The sequence below is a fragment of the Brachypodium distachyon genome, chromosome 2 (assembly GCF_000005505.3).
Source record: "Brachypodium distachyon strain Bd21 chromosome 2, Brachypodium_distachyon_v3.0, whole genome shotgun sequence".
NCBI lineage: Eukaryota > Viridiplantae > Streptophyta > Magnoliopsida > Poales > Poaceae > Brachypodium > Brachypodium distachyon.
In genome coordinates this window covers 32,830,667-32,851,289 of record NC_016132.3, presented here as the reverse complement: position 1 = coordinate 32,851,289, position 20,623 = coordinate 32,830,667, and the positions used below count along the sequence as shown (strand labels likewise).

Here is a 20,623-nt window from a genome sequence, read left to right as displayed (position 1 = left end):
AAGCATGGAAACCAAAAGAGAATTTCGTCCCTCCTTCCGCGGCTAGCTAGGACCCAAAACAAACTGTACTATACTATTGTAGCTAACTACGTACCTAATCATCAACAAGCGACTAGTTAATTAGTGCTAAAAAAGAGAGAGAGAAGAGGAAGCCCCAATTAGATATGTAGTGACCCTGGACCCAGACCCAGACGTCACTACGTTTAGCATATATGTCCGACGAGACACAGTTAATACACGACTAGCTACAGTTCATAGTATTTTAGCAGGCAGATTGCAGTCTTCACAGTCTAACACACACCTCGCTCGCTCCTCAACCCGGCCTTGCCACTCATAATCTTACGCCTTCCCCTATAGCTTGCACGGCGCGCGTACGCATCATGGAAGCGCTCTCCATGGTGGGCAGCGGCGGCGTTTATTCTTGGCCGGCGGCGTTGCTCGTCGCGGCCATCGTCGTCTCTGCCTCCGTGCGGTGGTGGGGGATCAAGCGTCAGCCGACGACGACGGAGTCCAAAGCCCGGCTCCCCCGCGGCTCGCTGGGGTGGCCTGTGGTGGGCGAGACGCTGGCCTTCATCTCCGCTGCCTACTCCGCGCAACCCGAGTCCTTCGTCGACAAGCGCCGCCTCCTGTGAGTAGTACACTCCAGAAGCTTCTTCACTAGTATTGTAACGGCATATTATTAATGAATTTCCTGGGAGTAATTACGGGAAGATCATAATTATGCAAGGTACGGGAAGGTGTTCAAGTCGCACCTGTGGGGGTCGAAGGCGGTGGTGAGCAGCGACGCGGAGGTGAGCCGGGCGGTGCTGCAGGCGGACGCGTCGGCGTTCGTGCCGTGGTACCCGAGTTCGCTCATGCAGCTCATGGGGGAGTCATCCATCCTCGTCCTCGGCGGCGGGCTACAGCGCCGGGTGCACGGCCTCGCCGGCGCCTTCTTCAAGTCGCCGCAGCTCAAGGCGCGCCTCACCGTGGACATGCAGCGCCGCGTCGCCGACGCCATGGACGCCTGGCAATGCCATGGCGTCGTGCGCGTCCAGGACGAGGCCAAGTCGGTACGTATCTATATATACACTCACCACGTACGTCGATCGCGTTTGATGTTTCTTTCCTCCTGTCACGATGTGTTTGATCCTGGTTCTTTTTAGGGGAATGTTTTGATCCTGGTCTAATGCTGGGTTTGACTGGGATCGATCTTAATTTAATTGCTAAACATAGGTTTGATCTATGGAATTTTCCGGTAAAAAAGGAAACGATTCTTCATCTCATTATAATTACCCGATTGATCCGTGCGCTTGTCCACACGCCCTCAATGCCTCCCTCTGCGCGCGCGCTCTCGTCTTCCTCAACGGTGCATGCCCCATCCTTTGTCCTCCTCCTCATCTACCCGGCCGGTCACCGTAGACTTTCCAAACCGTCTCATCTTCCTACTAGCTATGAATGCCCTCACAATGAAGCTAGCTAGAGCTAGAATGGCGATACTCCAAACCGTCGCTGCACCTATTCTTCGAGTGCCCCTTTGCTTCTCAGCTGTGGGGCGAGATGGCCCTCTGGCCGAACTGCCGCGCTTTTGCAACGGCCATGCCCGAGACGCCGGTGTCTGTCCTAGACTGCTGGGAGGTTCTTGTGCAGGCGACCCCGGAGGGACACAAAAAAGGGATCGGATCTCTCTTCATCCTTGTTTGCCACTCGATATGGCGGGAGCGAAACTCCAGAGTCTTCAACGACAAATCCATGCACCACCGTCAGCTTGCTGTGATCATTCGTGAGGAAGCGCAGGAGTGGGCTTTCGCCGGCGCAAAGGCGCTTAGGAGGTTGCTTTGGGAACCTCCCTGAGCTTGTCTGTCTTTAGCTCCTTGTAGCTCCTTTTAATTTCTCTCTTTTTTCTCTTTTGCTTCTTAACAACCCTGTACATATTCTCCTCGGCTAATATATCGAAGGCCAGCTTTTGTTGGATCTTTCAAAAAAAAGATACTCCAACGAACAACGGTGCCGAGTTTGGGATCATGGTAAAGTCTCTCTTTTTTCACGACTGAAAGGTTAGTCAATATTTATTTATTTATTTATTTATTTTTATGCTGCGGAGGTTATTCCGATATGCTACAATCGTGTTTTTCCATGTTAGATATGTTGTGACCTATTTTCACAACAATCTCTTTGCAACTAATGAGGGATTTGTTGCATGCATAAAACAATATTGCTCCATGCATAGATGCGTCAGAGATGTTGCAAGGTTTCTCTTTGTTGCATTTTTTGACAGGGCTTGGAAAAAAATGCATGCGGCAATGATGTTGCAACTTGCAAGCACAAAAGATTATTTTTTTCCTGCAAGTTCCAGATGCCCAGAAAATCGGATCGAACGGTCGGGAGGCCGGCCATCCATGCGCTGGGATCAGCCGGCCAATGCCTAGCTACGCCCAAAACAGAACTATAGAACTCATTCTTTCTGATCCTTCTCTCTCAGACCGGTGACAGGACTTGCGTGTTTAAGGCCATACCCATAAGTTGTAACATGAAGTTGTTTTTCAATTTTTTTGCTGATTCCGAATTTTTATTTTAGATGGTAAAACCCCTCTAGTATTTTGTATGAACCGGTAGCCATTATTGTGCCCTCTATATATATACAGCACTGCGCATTCTTCACTCGTAGAGATATTGCTTTATTCGGTAAATTAAGAGGTGCCTATATGGTAATCATTTGATGCTTTTTCATGGGAATCAAATATTGCTTCAGCATACGAACCACTTTTCCAAATATGGGCTTCAGTATGGACCACTTTTCCTTGATTTGTTAACATATATATTCATGTGCCAATTAATTTTAATTGATCTCCTTTTATTTGTGTTCTATGCTTCACAGATTGTGTTTGAAATCCTAGTAAAGGCGCTGATAGGTTTAGAGCCAGGGCAGGAGATGCATTACCTCAAGCAACAGTTCCGTGAATTCATTGCCGGTTTGATATCCCTTCCCATTAAGCTTCCAGGGACTCAACTCTACAGATCTATCCAGGTAAATGCATACTCCCTAACTTCAGATTGTTGTATTTCGAGTGGCCACATAGATTAAGAGAGCTCTAAGATGAAGTCACCAAATAAGTTGACTGCATTTGGCTATGTGCATCGACTGATACAGAGGCCGAGGTATTTTCCTTAGAAAATATATTAAATAACTAAGTCAAAAAAGTCGAAAGGGGATTATTTGTGCGAGTCATGCATGAGCGAAGACAGGCCCAGTATTGGAGCACTCTAGCCCAGGGTGCTGTTATGTTTTCTTTGGTAAATATGAGTAATTTCAGGTCTACTCTAGGGTTTATCTCTTGTGTCTTCTTCCTCCCAGCTGTCGTAGCTAGCCCACAAAAGCACTGGATTTGATGAATTCCTAATCTTACCGATAAGTAATGCATAGCAAAAAGGGAAAAAAAATATAGTTATTCTCCACCCCCTCTCACATCCCTGAATTATAACTCTTTTTTCGGGCTCGTTTAACCCCTAAATATAAATCTGCATATAGTCCAAAGTAATCCACGGCATGTCAGTTTGGGACAATGGTTTTTTTCGTGCCGTGGACAAAGTTTTCATTGAAACAATGGGCTACGCGGTATCACATCACCTACGTTTTACACACATAGGCACATAGCTACTCAATACTCCAGTTTGGAGGGGGGGTTCGGGAGGGGGGATGGACATTAATTAATTTCCTCTCAAATTCAAATCATCAATGAGTTGGTTTTTGGTTTGTTATAATGACAAATTTGGTGTGACCATCCATAAATGTGAATTAGTTTATTACTATCTAGGCTAAGAAGAGGATGGCAAAGTTGATCCAAAAGATTGTCCAAGAGAAGAGGGAGAAGAGGATGGGAGGCAACAACAATGCGACCTGCAAGGCTCCGCGCGACATGATTGACGTGCTGATGAGCAATGGAAGCGAAGAGCTCACCGACGAGCTGATCTCCGACAACATGATCGATTTCATGATCCCTGCGGAGGACTCCGTGCCGGTGCTCATCACACTTGCCGTCAAGTACCTCAGCGAGTGCCCTCTGGCTCTTGAACAACTTGAGGTATGTATGTGCTAACACTAGTCTAGAGATTATGCTCTTATGCATGCATAGTGCAAGTCGATCGCCTACAGATATGGAAAGGATCAGGAACATGGCATAGTTTTTTTCTTCTCTTTCTGGAATTATCATGCCATTGTTAATGTTATTGCCACGCCTTGGACCATGACTGCAATGGTTCGTAGTAGGCTCTAATTTATATTTGAATGTTGTCACGCTTGTCAATATAGGGGGCCTAATACATCCCTCAACGCCGGGCAAAAGCAGGTCATTTGATGGAGACACGTACACAACACACCTAATAGTGCATAAATTAAGTTGGCACTCACCTGCTTCAGATTTTGTTGACCCAGCTTAAGGTTACAATGCATCTCAAGTGCAGTTTGAGATCGTACCATTGTAACGACGAGATCTCTGTAACGACACAATACCATGCACTGGAGGTTAACTACATCATAGGAGAGGAGAATAAACACTATTATGTCACAAGTTTTTTTTCTCAAGTAGGAGTAGTACGTGTATGGTTGTGTGCATTGATCGATGCAGAGGGCGGGGCTTCTCTCCTATTCGAAAAAGAAAAAAAAAGTAGCAGTCGTGTAAACTGATGGCGACATATGCATATATGCAGGAGGAGAACATGGAGCTGAAGAAGCGAAAATCAGCCGTGGGCGGAACACTGGAATGGACAGACTACATGTCACTCGCGTTCACGCAGCACGTCTGTCTCCTGCTCTCTCTCTCTTTCTCTCTCTCGCTGTCGCGTGCGGTCAGGATATATAAGGCGAACAATATCATGACCATATTCATGCAGGTGATCACGGAGACGCTCCGCATAGGCAACATCATAAACGGGATCATGCGCAAGGCGGTGAAGGACGTGGAGGTGAAGGGGCAGCTCCTCATTCCCCAGGGCTGGTGCGTCTTCCTCTATTTCCGCTCCGTCCACCTCGACGGCCACATCTACGATGACCCCTACGCCTTCAATCCATGGAGGTGGAAGGTAAATAAGTTTACATACAGTACAGATTACAGGGAGAATGCCCACTAAATAAGGTGAAAGCAGAACAATCAATGATGCGTGTTACTAACTCATAATCTAATGGAGATCTGATGCATCAATTACGTATGTACAGGAGAGGGACATGATGGCCGCCAGCAGTGGCTTCACTCCCTTTGGTGGAGGGCAGAGGCTATGCCCCGGGGTGGACCTGGCCAGGCTCGAAGCTTCCATCTTTCTGCACCACCTCGTAACCACCTTCAGGTTCGCATGCAAATGCTCTCTTTACTATCCCTAAAAGGTTGTACTAGCAAGTTACTCCAGCTAGCAAGTTAATTACGTGCATGAATGCAGGTGGGAAGCAGAGGATGACACCGTCGTCACCTTCCCCACGGTACGGCTCAAGCGGGGGATGCCCATCAGAGTCTCCCAAAACATAGAAACGTCTGGAACCGCAACATTTCGCAGTACGGAGTCGGCCTCTGTGTAGAAAGACCTGTTTTCTGTTACGCATGTATATTTCCATCGAGGAGACGAGGCAGATGCACCAAGAGAGCAGCAGGCTAGAGCCAGCAGAGACTCCTTAAGAGACACTTGCATTTCTGTTTTACCGAAGAATTGACTCTTGGCTTCGGTCAGTCTCTTCTTTCTTTTTACATCTGCTTCGCTCAGTCTCATTTGCTCCTTGTTTCGACTTCTCGAGATCATCACTGCGCATCGCCCATAAACGATGGCATCCCGGTAGGCTGTGTCGCTTTAGGATAAAAGCAGACAACTTGGCGTGCACACATATTACATGAGCAGCAGAAAAAAACAGAACCCCGGTTCAGATCTTCATAGACTGAGTTTCAAGGCCGGGGAGCCGGGGAGGCCAAGTTGCTCAGAAGCAACAAGTCAATTAGTCAAGAATACCAGAACAGTAAATACCCGGCCAGCTGAATACACAGCCTGAAACTGATCAAGGATCGCAGAGGAAGCTGAAGTGCAGGAAGGCATTGAATGAAAAATAATCGAAGAGCACACAGCAGCATATACCTCTGAAGATAATCAAAAGTAACTCAATCCATGTAATACAGAGACAACCTGTTAGCTCATAGTCTCAGTCAAGCATAATTTAATAAATCACACAAGATAACTTTGACGCAGTCCAGACATGAAGACGACTTTGTACAGTTTGTTAGTCGTGACCTACCTCACGGGTTAAATATATCTAACTTAGACTATATGTATGATGGGCAAGCAAGGCTTAAACTTACAATACAACAGTTTTGACATTCTATGGACAAGGAGTGCAACAACCCAGCACCACAACATACACTAAACCTATCAAAAAAACACAGCAGGCTTTGCCATCTATGATCTATGAACTCTGTTAATTATAAGTAAATTAGAGATATCCTTGCCCTTCAAAATTCCACCATCTAATTGTAAACCCGGCAGGCAGTGGACAAATAAACTCTACAAACCAGCCAGACAGGACGGACCTTATGATACTGTTCTTCCATAGCAGATGGAGGCTAAGTAGAGATTTTTCCCCCATTTCTCCTGCAAAAATATAAATCAATACGTGGCAAAAAAAACTAGCATGCAGACTTTACAAAACGAGGAGAGAATATTAAACCACCTTCACATGCTGGCTGGGGAAAGCGGATGTTCTTAGGGTTTCCTGTGTTTCATCAGCAGGCTTTCTTCTGGGGATGCTCAAGATAAGGGCTGTCTGATCCCATGTAGCAGCAGTCGCAGTGATGCGATAACCATTATCCCAACGCCGATGAACTCCCTCGCTTGGATATAAGAAGTCAAGCTCCACAACCTACAACAGAAAATGTCAAAGAAGGCACTGAATTGGATCCTACTCATTTTTAGCACATTCCATATTGAACACTAAGGTAGTGTTTGGTTCTAGAACGAGGTGGAATGGAACGGAACGGTTCTATTCTTATAGGAATGGAATGTAATGGAACGGTTCTACTTTTCTATATCCTAAGAACCAAACACTTAGATCACTGGTTCTACTTGGAACCAACTCATTCCTACATTTTTGAGGAATGAGATGATTAGGCATATTGAGAGAATATTCCCTTTTGAGGAACCATATGGTTCCATTCCACTTATCTGTGTTCTAAGAACCAAACACAGGAATCATCTCAACTTTTGGAACCATTCCATTCCATTCCAGTTCATGATCTCAACCAAACACTACCTAACTTTGTCGATTCAGCAATTGTAAAGCACAAAAAAGTAGTTTACCTTCTGAGGCTAGCAGTAAGATTTAATAGAATGATCGAGTTACCTGATCTACAAAGCCAGCATTCCGGGACATGACGACTGCCCACCGGCTTCCTGCGGTGGCCATAGCTGTGACGTAGAAACCCTCCTTCCACTTTTTGTTTATCCACTTGAAGGGAAATGAGTCGCTTACTTTATAGGATTGCTGGGCATATTGTGTTCCTGGAGGCTAAAAGTCAGTTGTAATATTCAAACCATATGCAAGCGCAACAACACAGATATTCAGAAGTTAACATGAATGTTGAACAGATTGATCCTATACAATCTGGGAGAAGCAATAAGATTAATGAGAAACCACAGTAACAGCACACACCACAATCAGAGTCCTAGTACTGACAGTGGGAGCATAGCTATTAAAGCCGGACCTTGAGCAGGCAAGGCCACCGGTGCATCTGCTGGTGAACTGGATGAATCGCCAGTTTCTAAATACTAACCTTTTCACACAATGTTAATTTGTTCTCCAAAATATTATGAACAGCAGACGCCAAATGGATGAATGCAATCTAAGACGACCAGGAGGAATAGCAGACGCCAAATGGTTTCCCACACACAAGTATGAAGAGACAGTTAGCTACCAACACTGCTCCAACAGCAGGCGAGATGACAACCATGGGACTTGTATCCGGATGAACAATGAAGATTATGCATGAGACTGAGGATTGGTGGGAAAGAATGGGAATTTATGGCCAGACTGTGAGTGAAGATGAGAATAGACCGACTAGAAGCCAAGGTAGGGGAAGCTTGGCATCCAGTGCAGGTACATAGCCATGCGTGCCGAGTGGGCCAGGCAGGGCCGAGACAACACCCTACTTTCCAAGCAAACTAAAAGGTCCACTAGGCTGAAACCACCCCGATTCACTGATTTTCACCAAAAACATGCCTGGTTCTCGGCTGGGCTATTTCGGTGTGATTACAACGATGGTCCTTGAAAGAAACCAGAATGTGAGGTCTCTAGTTCAGATCCAACCGCCAGTCCAGTCTGGTTTTAATAACTATGAGTGCAAGTAATGTCCTTAATCAGGTATCAATGATGTTACCTCTTGACATGACCACCACAGAACTGCCATTGTTTGCACCTGCCAACGCAGTGATATAGAAGTTTCTCTCCCACTGCTCCATTATCCATTCCTAACACCAACATGGGCAAACACATCAAAACTAATTGCACCAATGCAAATCATGGCTATTATCAAGACAGTTTAATTAATATAATATTAATATGCTCCCATGCAAAAGAAAGGGATTGAAAGGCCTGCAATAAAAGGCTAGTGGGATTACTTACCTTGTGAAGAAAATATGGAGAAAGCTCATATACTTGAGAAGTAAAGCCAGTACCGGCATCCATTATTAGAGCCCATAGATTTGAACAAGATGCGACTGAGCTTATAAACAAGCCATCTTCATTTCCTTTTGAAATATGCTGTGCTAACCTACCATCTGCAACATTATAGTGGTACCTGCAAAAGAAATGGGGTTAAGGAAACTATTTTCTTTCCAACTAAATCTTGTTTTCCTCTGTATGATTCATACCTCTGCTTCATAGGTCGCCTTGCGTTGTAAACACTAACCCATTGTGTTGCAGGCATCCCCATCCTGATCTTCTTCTTGGGTTGGTCATCTTCATCTTCCTCCATCGTGAGACGACCTCTCTTCTGACCAACCTGATATATAAGCTGGTAGAGATTCAAACAATTATTAGTCTCCTAACTTACACTACAAAGGTGAAACCATATGGAGTGTTGGGACTCCCGGAAATAAGCAATGCCTTCAAAGAGGGAAAAAGCACTGGCTAGGAGCAATCTAATATTACACAATTAAATGGTTACAGCATCTAGGAATGGTCGCAATGCCTTGTGAATTCATGAGAAGAAACCAGGCGCAAAAGAAAATACATTACCTTCTGAGCGCCGTCAGTGTTGATTGGCCTTATATCTGGATTTGGACCAACAATGCCATCAAAAAGAGAGATGCACTTTGCATAATTTGGTTCTTCATCAAACTTTAAGTTCACAACATACTCAAGAAATTGCCTGAAAGGTTGGGGACAAAAGCAACACAAAGATTCTGGAGATGTTGCCATCTTTTTCTTGCAAACAAGGAAACCTTTATTTTCTCCCTAAAATTATTTCAGAAAATCTCAAGTAAGGAAAGAAGAACTGAAATGCAGAATGATTGAAAGTAAATTTCACACTTGAACTAAACTTCACCTGGTATCCTTGCCAAGGAAGACGACCACGCAGAAGAAAAACAAGTGTGTATGCAAGAGACTCAAGGTCATCTCTCCTGCTTCCAGTTCTTCCCAAGTGGGCATGCACACTAGCATACCGTACAGTTCCCCTGTTAGGAAAACCAAGTCATGTATGAAAAAAAAATTCAGCAACGTACTAATAGGAAAACTATGGGGCTTAGCATTTCTCTTTCAAACCTGAAGACATCAGGCCTCTGGTCATATTCAACAAGTTCTCCAGTACCAGTGTCTTTCCATTTAGTGGCTGCATTGAGAAATTAGTTTAAGCCAACAGAAAACAACATTTATATCTCACACCCACTTGGTCCAGTAGACACTGGGATGTCCATATGAAAAGAACTGTGAAAAGATTACCTAATCCAAGGTCAACAAGGAAAAGTTTCTTCTCTTGCAGGGTGCCTGGAGGTCCAAGCAAAAAGTTCTCAGGTTTTACATCACCATGGACATACCTAACATAAACAAGTGCTGTTAGCTACATTTTCATATGCAATCTGCAAAAAACTATAGGTGGATATAGGGGTGTTACTACATACCCTTTTGAGTGCATCTTCTCCAGTATGGAAATTGCTTCTATAGCAATACAGGCAACCATTTCAACAGACATTCTGTGACACAGTGACAGAAAAAAAAAACACGAATTAACTGGTCAAGCCAGGGATGAACACCGAAGCCACATACATGGAGAAGGTAATTGGATACTTACGAGTGGGAATTATTATTCCACACATCCCACAGGCTTGGTCCTAACATGTCCATAATCTGCAGATATGTTACGTTGGATTAGAAACAGATATGCTATTTTTGTATAATGAAATACCAAGCCTTTCAATTTTGCAACGGACGGCCATGATTAATCATGGAACAAATAAGCCAAAAGAAGTGGGAACATCTCGGGACAGATATCAACTAAAATTTGGCATATGAAGTAAGCTGCACTGATTATAAAGAAAGAACAAGGCTTTCACACTTGGAGAAATTAAAAGTGCTCTTGCTGCACAATGATGTTCGAATCTAGGCTGGGCTGAAAAAAGACAGGCCCAAAACCCCAAAATCCCTTTTTCCGATATATTATTCCAAATTAAAATATTTAGACATTTTCTCAATAAAATAATGTTTTATTCTGGTCAGGCCTGTGCGTGCTTTACAGTTATCTATCCAATGGTTGTGGATGAATGTCATACACTTAAATCCTTCCATAAGCATTGGTATACTTAGAGCATGTACAATGCAAGGTGTTTAAAGAGGTGGTTATGAAATTAATTTGGTTTATTCTTAAGCATCAGTGCCTATTTCTATACCAGAGGTGCCTAATTAAGCACCTGTCCTATAGAAACAGGCACCAGTGATTAAACAAAAACCAGTTTATTTTTTGTAAGCACCTCCCTAATCACCTTACATTGTACATGCCCAAATAGTCTCTTAATTATAATTATTAGCCAGAAGTGCTTTGCGAGTGCACAGTACTCCCTCTTTCCCAAATTATAAGTCGTTTAGCTTTTTTTTCCGTAATAGATGTCGTATTAGTTAGCAGTTAATGTCTGCATGCACACGCTGGCTAATCAGATTCCAGGAGCAGTTAATATGGTAAACAATAATCACTGAGGCTGGTCCTCCGGAGTGAACACAGCCTGCCCCATGAAGCCTTTGGCCAACATGCAGTGGGTGGTACATGCATGCATGGCCATCCAGGGATTGAGCTGGCGTGCTGAACGCTCAGCCCAAAAGGCGCGCGCTGTGGACTGGCACACAGAATTAATTGCCATTTTGGCCGATTTGCATGCACATGCAGTCCCTGGTATCTGGGATGATTCTAAAACGACTTAGTTTCGGAGGGAGGGAGTCTGCACGAAAGGACAGAATCAAGTTGCATAATTATTTTTGGTATTTTATACTAAATGATTTAACTATTTTTTTTGGCATGAACAGTCTTATTGACTTTTGTTATGTTTCTTAGTACATCTAGATTTAGTGTGTGACTACTATCGTACTATGTGGAAAGTAATGTTCACAACCAATAGTGAGGGCCTATACGAAGAAAAACAGGGCAACTGAGAAACAATGAAGGCTAATATTTCGTCAATTTATGACATTTGAGTCTTAACTACTTTTTCGTATTTAAACACTTGACAACAACTGTTTAGCTCAAACTACAACGGATATACACTTATACTCGCTATATAAAGGGAGGCATATAGTACGTGCTCAATTACCATGATATAATAATCTGCTTGCTTCCCCTTGAAGTGTACTCTTGGCACACCATGAATCCCGCTAAGAGTGCTGCCGGATGGAAGTTTCACACAAGCAAAGTTAAAATGCAGTCTACAAATGCCAGTTGCATTCACGATTCATACAGAAATTAAGGAAGAGAAAATTATGCAAATGTAAAATAAGTAGCAGAAGGAAGAAAAGATAGCACAATCAGACACTTACTTGTAAACTTGCCACTCATAAGGAGCTCCATAACTGCAGCCTTTGCTTGTTCGGTGTTCAAATTTTATTGCAACCTGATACAAAGAGAAGCATGAATATAGTGCAATTATGATAGTGTCGACTATGAAAATACACAAGAAGGCATCCAGAGAAGAGGAATAGACCTCCAAAGCATTTGCACCAGGTGTCCTGGTAGGAGTGGAAATACGACGACCAACATATACTTGCCCAAATCCTCCTTTTCCAAGCTTTCTATCAAGTTTGTAGGTAGGTGAAAGGCCAATCTGAATCTGTTCCAACTCAAGGAAAAAGGATATTAGTAACCTAATCACCAAAAGAGCAGCCATGGTACATCCCATCTCAAAAACCAGCTATTCTACTACCGCTAGGCTAAAAGAGGGCAAATAGAGTGCAGTCCGTGGCTTGGGGTGCTACCGTGCTCCCAAACTACGGGACCACAACCTAAGAGTCATAAGAATACAAAAAACAAAGTGGTTTTGAGTGAGTTAAAAATTCCACACACACATGTCAAAACAAAAAAAAAGTAAGTGACATTTTGAATAACAAACTTACACAGAATCAGAACTGAAGAAAGTTCTGAGTTACCAAGCCTTAAGCACAGTTTACAAGTTACAACCCTAGAAACAACTCAGTTTACAACCCTAGAAACAGTAAAAGCTTATATTATCTAAAAGGAGAAAGTACACAATTCCACAGCATATTTCACCTAATCTACGCCCCATACAACATTTCTTTTTCCAGTTTTACAACCTGCATTCACACACTTCTTGCCACATCAAAAACACGAATACTGGTTGCGAATAACAACAAAGCACTCACCATCCATAACACCAATAGAACTCCTTAAACAACATGCTCAATTGCTCATGTCACATTTTAATACCTGAGCAGGTCCTACCATTTAATAGATCCATGCCATCCTAGACCTAAACAGACCAAATTCATTTCGAATCGCGCTTTAACCATGCAACCTAAACCAGATATCTCCATCCCAGACCCTCTTACAATGCACATACTAGGTCGGGAGAGCTTGCCGCATACCCAAGCACGAATCGCACATCACACCGCACCAAGTCATGGCGTTCAATTACGCGGCCGAAACCCTAAACAGCGAACAATTTCGAAAGGAACATGAGGAGGTTGAAAAACTGAAGAGATCCTCACCGTCTCAGGGAGCGGCGTGGAGCTACCGTCGTCGCCGGGGGGAGCGTCGGCCTTGTCTGCGCTCCGGACGACGCTGTCCACGTCGTCCATCCCCGCCCTGCGTGAGCCCCGCACGAAGCTCTGAATCTACGGCGTCCGCTGCTGCTGCTGCTGCTGCTGCGGCGGCGGCGGCAGGGGGGTGCTTGCTTCGACGACAAGGCCTCGGGGTGGCTAGGGCTAGATTTGACTGGGTGCTGGCGAGGATGTGGAGGAGGAGGAGGGGGTGGTCGGCGACGGGGAGCCGGGGAGGAATGGGAGAGAAGAGAACAAACTGGAAAGCGAGCGGAGGGGGGGATGGAAACTTCTGGAGTAGTGTCTGCCGATCTTTCGTAGTCAGTCCCGTGTGCTGCAAAACTGGCTGCAAATGATTCCTCCTCCTTCGGCGGCAACGGGGAGCTGGTTTCCAACCTTCCTGTCTGGAAGACGTATAACTTGGCTTACGCCTTCTTGATTCACACAAGCGGGAAATTTTGCGTAGCTTCATCGGGCGGATGCCGTGGAAGCAGTAAAAAGTGTACCAGACGACGTTTCTTTAGAGAAAGAAAAACTGTCTTATTTTTATACCTTAAAACAAACAATGATTACAATAATTATAAAGAGACGACTACACAATGTTTGCATATAATTTGTATTATTTTTTCTTTTGCTTTCTCAGCGGATATTTCATAAAACAGAATCTCTACAGATCCCCACAAGTGATCAATTTTCGCATGAATCGCTAAGGATCCTTCGGACGTGTTAGTTGGACAAATACGCCCATAGTGACTCGGATGAATATCTCGGATTCGAAAACACTTAAGGTCCCGTTTCAATAATGTATCGGAAAGAGTTAGATTAGGAAAGATAAGGCCAGCGTCACTCGTTTGACCCAGTCATTCAGGCGTGCATTTATTTTCTTATGTTGGGCCATGTATTCATTTCTCTCTGTTGGTTATCACCACAAACATAACACAAGATCTACCCCTCTTCAAAATTACTTCCAAAAAACTAAGAGATCAAAGCCCAAATAATAATGTCTTACCACAAATTTACAACCCAAACCCCCAACAAATTAAAAAGCATATTAACCACAAACGAGGAGAATCAACCTGCATCAAACTACTCTAACGGGATGTGTGGTAATTGAAACACTCTGCAATGTTTTGTTTTGAGCAAAAACAAAGTTAATTACATATAATATATAAAATTGAGATTTACATGTAATAAATATAAATTTACTTCTAAATATTACTAGTAGTTGCGATATGAATCATTTATTATATCTAACATAAATCATCGGTTACTTGCACCAAATACCGTCCATGATAATTTTAAACTATTGGCTACTCCACTTAACCTATATTTGTCTAGTCCTCTAGCTAGCCTCTAGAAGCACAAGTCCAAATAAAACACCTTTTCAGTTTTCCTTATGAGAAGCACTTGGCAGCCTCCTCCGTCGTGTAGCTTCTGGCCCCTCCATCACCACAATGCCAATCGAATTCACCATAATAACAAGAAAATGCCGTCACCTATATATAATGTGTCCCTTCCACAAATCCGCCTCAACCAACTCATTTAGTATTTTTTTTCCCCCAAACGCCACCCGTGTGCATGCGCCTCTTTGGCCTTGACACTTCTGCTGCTCGCCATTGGACCTCCTTTCCCTTATGGCTCCATTGGCCGGCGATCCGTCATCCACCACCTCCGCTAGGGGTATGCGGACAACAACGCCGACACACCTAGGGGTTACGGACCCACATGAGAACAGGTGTGTGGCTAGGGTTTGGACCATGCTGCTAGCTTCGTCACCGTCGTCACATGCCTCGCCTTCCAACTGGAGGTGCCGGTAAGTTGCACCGCCGACTTCTCCTAGATCTCGGCGCCTTCTCCCTCGTCCCCTCTGCCACGCCTCATCTTACGACCTAGGCACTGACGAGCCGAGACTCCTGCACCCCACTCCTCCGTCGGTGTCAATGGCCGATGCCGACCTCTCTCCATCACCTCTGACCAGACTCTACCGCTGAGCAACAACACTAGGAGCTCCACCAAGCATCGATTTGGATAATTTATGGAAAATATTCATACACCTGAATTTTTGCCCTACCTTGAACGCAACGTCGAAGTGTTTGTCAGGACTATAGTTTTGCAGGTTTGCTACATATTCAATTCATTCTTGAATTTTGTGAATCTTTGTCCTGAATGTGAGACAAATCTTGTAACTGGGATTTCCTATATGTGCCCTAAATTATTTTTTATATTTTTTGTCCATGTATATAGATAGAGCCAAAAAAAAGAACCAACCCAAAGCAAATTGATATATGGATTGCCTTTTGTGAGAGACGTGTTAGAACAAACGCTTCCTTGTGTGCAATAAATGTCCAATGTCGTTATAGATAAATAGATAAGCTTCATTAGATATTATGCAAATTCGATGTTGCAGTAATGTACCTTTGGGCCATGTACTTGACAAGTAAAAACAATATTTTTGTTATTTGTCCTAAAAAGTACTAAACATGCATTTAGTGAAAAGTTAAGACAAAACAATGCTTAAAAAGGAATTAATCACATACTCGACAACATGGGCATTTAAGACTCTCACCGTCAACTACAAACCCACCGGCAATACTAAAACAGGTTGCCAAACGCTTCTGTTCTCCAGCTCTAGTTGTCTAGCTACAAGTACTTCTTAGATCTTACCGGCTCCGATTTACTTATTTAAAAGTTGTAGTCTAAACAATTAGGGCCTAAGTTGTCGAACTAGTGGTCAACTTGCCAACAAGGCTATGGTCAAGCCAACTAGGCGAATAACCAACTTTACATGATACCAAGTCAAGAATGGCTAAAAATAAAGCAAAATAACCTAATTGCAAGGAGAAAGGTCTTGAGCATGAAGTGAAAAGAAACTAAGTAGGAAAATAAAGGAGGGGCTAGAAGGGAATTACGAGTTGACAACCTATACCACCTTTGTGAAGCTTTCGAAGCTCCAACCTTTATTTACCTGAAAGAGTCATACTTCCTCCGTTCAGTATTAAGTGTCGCAACTTTGTCCATGTACACTATCCTTGTGAACAGACGCAGACGCTCACAAACAAGCATGTACACCATCCCTATGAACACATGCACACGCTACCCTGTCCACTCGTTTAGTTGGAGACAATTAGGGAGAAGGAATGAGATTTTAAAGGATATGTGATGTTAAATCATCGGTTTGGTTAAAGACAATTTGAGTTTAAGAGTGATTGGATAAGCGAGTTGAGGGACGAACTCCCACCATTTTAACGAGGGAAGAGTGAGAATTGGGAGTAGATTGTTTAGTAGAGATGTTTTAAACCGTTCATCATAATTTAATTTATCCTCGCTAAGCTAGTTTCTCGTGAACTCCCATTAATCAAACAAATGAATATATCTTACTTGTTTAATTCCCACATGCATGTATTCCCATCCCATCCCAAACAAAATAAATAAATCAATTTCTCATGTTTAATGTGATATAAACTCCCTTCTCTATGTTCTAAAAAAAACTCCCTTCTCTAAACTCATTAATCTTTGGGCGACGGGCGATACGAGCGCAAAAATCCGTCGTCTCGCCAGCCGTTCATCATGCGCATCATGGTCGTTCGATTCAGCCCTCACGGTCTCACCCCTGCATATTCATTAATGGTGCGCAAGATGGTTGTAACGGTGCGGGTATTCAAACAGGTTTCGTTGGTGCGGATCCGAATGGATAGAATTTTTTTTTGGATTGGATCGGTTTGGTCTAGGTGAATATGCGGTTTGGATTGGTCTGTTCTGATCTCTCCCCGTCCTCCACCCTGACTCCTCTCCTCCCCGATTCCTCTCCTCCCCGATTCCCTCTTCTCTCCCGATTCGTGCCGCCACCCTTCAGATCCACCGCCGGCAACTCGCCCCCTCCACCCTCCGGCTATCGCGGCACCACGCCCACCACCCTCCTCCACACTCAGGCCAAAGCCCATCTCGCCGGCTGATTTTTTTTTCTTTGTCCACTGCGGCACTGGCTGCAGGCAGTACACTGCGTCACCGGCTGCCCCACGCCCGCCGACGTCCTCTGCCTCCTCTTCGTCTGTGGAGGATTTTGACGCCTGGCTCGCCAATGAGCTTCTGCAGATCCTACGAGACGTAGTACAGGTATCTTTTTTAAAGAATATATTTAGTTAACTGCAATTTTTTTGGATTATTGATCTCATTGTGTGTTTCTTGTAGAACTCGGGGTCACAATTCATAAGGGAAGGAGAAGGACTTGTGATTATCTACGCAGAAGGAGACGTAGTACAGGTATCTGCAATTTTTTTGGATTATGTACGCAGCTTGCCTAGTTTCTTTTGCCTCTTGATGATTTGTAGCACAAGTGCAGTAGCTTTGCAGCACAAATAACAACCTAGTTGGTAGAATTATTTTTAGTGTTGTTTGTGTTTTGTTTAAAGTTGCTAAGTTGTATTGTTTCAGGCTAGCTTGTAAACATATCAGCAATATGTCTGACAGTTCTGGTACTAGTAATTCTACCGATGGGACCTTAGTGGTGTCCAATACTAGGAGATCAAAAGTCTGGAAGCATTTTGAGCCAAATTTGGTTTTCGTAGATGAGATTCCAAAGGCCGTCTGCTTGTATTGTAGACTGACAAATACTCACAGTTCTGGCACGAGTAGTCTAATCAATCATATTAGTGTGGCCTGCCCCAAAATCGCAGAAGAAGAGAGGAAAAAATTTATAGGAAGTCTTAAAAAGAAGCAATCAGTCCTTGGATTTGTCTTTGATCCTAAAAAAAGCCGAGAGCTCCTTGCTAAGTTCTGTATACATGCGGAGGTAGCTTTTAGAAAATTTGAAGACCCGTACTTTCAGAAATGGGTAGAGTCAATGCAACCCACTTTTAATACCCATGGGCGCCAAACTATTCGGAATGATTGCTTTGAGGCCTATGAGGAGATGAAGAAACAGTTGCAAGGTGCATTAGAAAGTCTTGACTCACGGATCTGTCTAACATCAGATATGTGGACTTCTAACCAGAAATTAGGATATATGTGTGTCACAGCACACTACATTGATGCCAAGTTCAATCTGAACAAAAAAATCATATCTTTTAAGGTTGTGAAATATCCACATACTAGCTTAGCAATTGCCGAGGCTTTATCTCGTTCATTGGCTGATTGGGGAATCAAACGTAAGTTGTTTACGCTTACGTTAGACAATGCTAGCAACAATACAGCAGCAGTTGCATGCTTCAAAGAGAATCAAGATCATGGGTTGTTACGTGGTGGTAGAGATTTCCATGTGAGATGTTGCGCCCACATTCTGAACATACTTGTTCAAGATGGCTTGCTTATTATTCGTAATGGAATTGCCAAGATTCGTGATCTCTATAGGCACATCAATTTCTCACCCTCACGAATTCAAGCATTTAATGGAATTGCTACCACGTTTGATCTACCTGAGAAGGCCGGCTTAGCTGTTGATACGTCAAATCGCTGGGACTCTACATTCACAATGCTTGAAGAAGCGCTGACTTATAGGACAGTCTTGAATAGCTATCCAAGTGATTCTAATGAAGTGGCAGCACCATCCGATGAAGAGTGGACTGCAGCTGAAGGAATTGGAGCATTTTTGAAAGCTTTTGCAGAAGCTATATATAAAAGAGCTAATGGAAGGTTAAGGAATGTAAGAGTGGCTTACTTCTGATACTGTTCCTTCCAAGATCCTAAGGTAGCCTGGCCAGACTGCACTTCTTCAAAACTGGGTAGCTGCTCTACCAGAAGATCGAGCCTGCACTGCAGTGCGTTGAGCAGTTGTAGTGAATCCTGTGCAGAACCATTCAGCCTAGGAAGAGAACTTGCTTCTTCTGTCCCTTTCCCCATCTTCCCACAGGATTCTATTGCAGCAACACACAACTCAAGCTGAGTAACTACTTGGCTCCATTCCTTCTTCAGGTTTTCAACGGCTTGTGTGACCTCATCCATCCTGATATCTGAAATTCTGAATGGATCAGTTCAGCAGGTTTACCATGCTGCTATGAAGCAATAACCGGCTAATGTAAGACTTGTAACAAAAACCAAATTTGCACTTTCAAAATTCAATTGGACAAGCTGACCAACCAGCAGTACGTCCACAAAAAATGCATATTGAACATCAGTTTGAGCACAAAAATCGAATATGATCTTTCCAAATATTAACTTGAGCTACACAAGATACATGTTTTTTTTCCTTAGTACCTGAGACCAAGTACACCAAAGCTAGAGGTGGGAATGGTTTGACGGTTAATTAAGGGGGTCCAATTCCAACTCAATGGTCAGCCATTGCAGGCATAGGGGTTTGGTATACCATACGCAGAGACAGACACCCACAAAATATAGCATATCCTAAGAGTGCACTTTCAAATTAACTAGTACGATAGTATGTATAGAATGAAAAATGATATATAGAAGAAACATGCACAACTTTCACAAGACATTTAAACCACAAGGCAGTCATGCTAGCATCAATAAAATATACTGTAGCACAACCTAAGGCCTGTTTCTGTAATTGTTTTGTACAGGTCTTTGGGTTGCTACCCGTTTCTGATTGGATATGCTGTACAACCTAAAGATCACATGATGCTTGTACAATGGTTCAATAGTTGTTAATTTTATCCAAGATTTGCTGTTTTAATTCCATATTTGATAGGACCCAATATCACTTCAGTGCTAGCTAAAAATCACATGATGCTTGCTGGTTTGGACGTGTATCACTTCAACTGTATGTGAATGTATCAGTGTATCTGAATATAGCAGCACAGGCAGGCTGTGGAAACATCTGCTGGCAGCGCCTCTCCTACCGTTGGCCCCCATGGTCTGAGACTGGATTCCAACCTGCAAACTTCGTGCGGTCTGGTGAGATTCGGGGGCTACCTGCACGCGGTTTGGTATGGTTTGGATTAAACAAACAGATGAGTGGGGTGGATTGGTACGGGGAGCGAGCTGGCTGCCGCATGGACCGATCTGGGTCTGGTGCGGGTTTGTCCCCATTACCAGGCCTACATCTAACCGTGAACTCCATGAGTCCCCATCGACCAGCGCAAACTCTGCTGCAATCCAACGCTCTCCATCTCTGCCTGAGAGATCTCGATCTCGTTGCAGTAGCGCCGGCTGTCGGTGGGCGCACCGCCAGCCGTGGGTCACAGCAGCAGCACCTCCCTCTGACAGCAGCGCCGCGCCGCGTCCTCCTTGCAGCTCCACTGGGCTGCTCTCCCAGCACCGCCGGACTCCGCTTGCAGCCGCCCTGACGGCCCCCACCCAGCCGCCCGCGGATGGCAGCAACGCCACCTCCTCCTTGCAGCACCGCCGCACGCCGCTGGCAGCAGCCCCGGCGGCCCCCACGCTCCCGCGGGTTGTAGCGACGCCGCCTCC

At 44.1% G+C, this 20,623-nt stretch overlaps 2 protein-coding genes across 4 annotated transcripts; one reads left to right on the top strand and one right to left on the bottom strand.

Annotated features, from left to right (window-relative positions):
* On the top strand, positions 1–5,732 carry LOC100839691 (cytochrome P450 90D2). The gene is made up of 8 exons (XM_003566397.4): positions 1–628; positions 728–1,052; positions 2,858–3,007; positions 3,795–4,061; positions 4,687–4,776; positions 4,870–5,058; positions 5,192–5,319; positions 5,410–5,732. The coding sequence occupies exons 1-8, from the start codon at positions 381–383 to the stop codon at positions 5,543–5,545; spliced, it is 1,533 nt and encodes a 510-aa protein (XP_003566445.1). The 5' UTR covers positions 1–380; the 3' UTR covers positions 5,546–5,732.
* Positions 5,733–6,099: 367 nt separating this feature from the next.
* Positions 6,100–19,054, bottom strand: LOC100825718 (casein kinase 1-like protein HD16). 3 transcript variants are annotated; one of them, XM_024459121.1, is made up of 16 exons: positions 18,915–19,054; positions 12,190–12,315; positions 12,026–12,099; positions 11,803–11,872; positions 10,296–10,351; positions 10,126–10,197; positions 9,947–10,041; positions 9,770–9,836; positions 9,552–9,681; positions 9,242–9,460; positions 8,875–9,017; positions 8,627–8,801; positions 8,382–8,472; positions 7,349–7,506; positions 6,680–6,868; positions 6,100–6,600 (listed from the first exon to the last, which is right to left on the bottom strand). In XM_024459121.1, the coding sequence occupies exons 4-16, from the start codon at positions 11,803–11,805 to the stop codon at positions 6,541–6,543; spliced, it is 1,458 nt and encodes a 485-aa protein (XP_024314889.1). In that variant the 5' UTR covers positions 11,806–11,872; positions 12,026–12,099; positions 12,190–12,315; positions 18,915–19,054; the 3' UTR covers positions 6,100–6,540. The 3 variants fall into 3 exon arrangements, with proteins under 3 accessions (XP_024314889.1, XP_024314888.1, XP_003568762.1); XM_024459120.1 differs by lacking the exon at positions 18,915–19,054 and adding an exon at positions 18,673–18,811; XM_003568714.4 differs by lacking the exon at positions 18,915–19,054 and adding an exon at positions 13,211–13,595.
* Positions 19,055–20,623: the final 1,569 nt, after the last annotated feature.

What these genes read in the sequence shown, in the direction of transcription:
- LOC100839691 (XM_003566397.4), top strand. Translation starts at nt 381, where the DNA reads ATGGAAGCGCTCTCCATGGTGGGCAGCGGCGGCGTTTATTCTTGGCCG. An exon ending in TCCAGGACGAGGCCAAGTCG is followed by an intron (nt 1,053 to 2,857) that starts GTACGTATCTAT and finishes TATGCTTCACAG; the next exon opens with ATTGTGTTTGAAATCCTAGT. An exon ending in TGGCTCTTGAACAACTTGAG is followed by an intron (nt 4,062 to 4,686) that starts GTATGTATGTGC and finishes GCATATATGCAG; the next exon opens with GAGGAGAACATGGAGCTGAA.
- LOC100825718 (XM_003568714.4), bottom strand. Translation starts at nt 13,300, where the DNA reads ATGGACGACGTGGACAGCGTCGTCCGGAGCGCAGACAAGGCCGACGCT. An exon ending in CCACGCCGCTCCCTGAGACG is followed by an intron (nt 12,316 to 13,210) that starts GTGAGGATCTCT and finishes GAGTTGGAACAG; the next exon opens with ATTCAGATTGGCCTTTCACC. An exon ending in CTGGTGCAAATGCTTTGGAG is followed by an intron (nt 12,100 to 12,189) that starts GTCTATTCCTCT and finishes TCTTTGTATCAG; the next exon opens with GTTGCAATAAAATTTGAACA.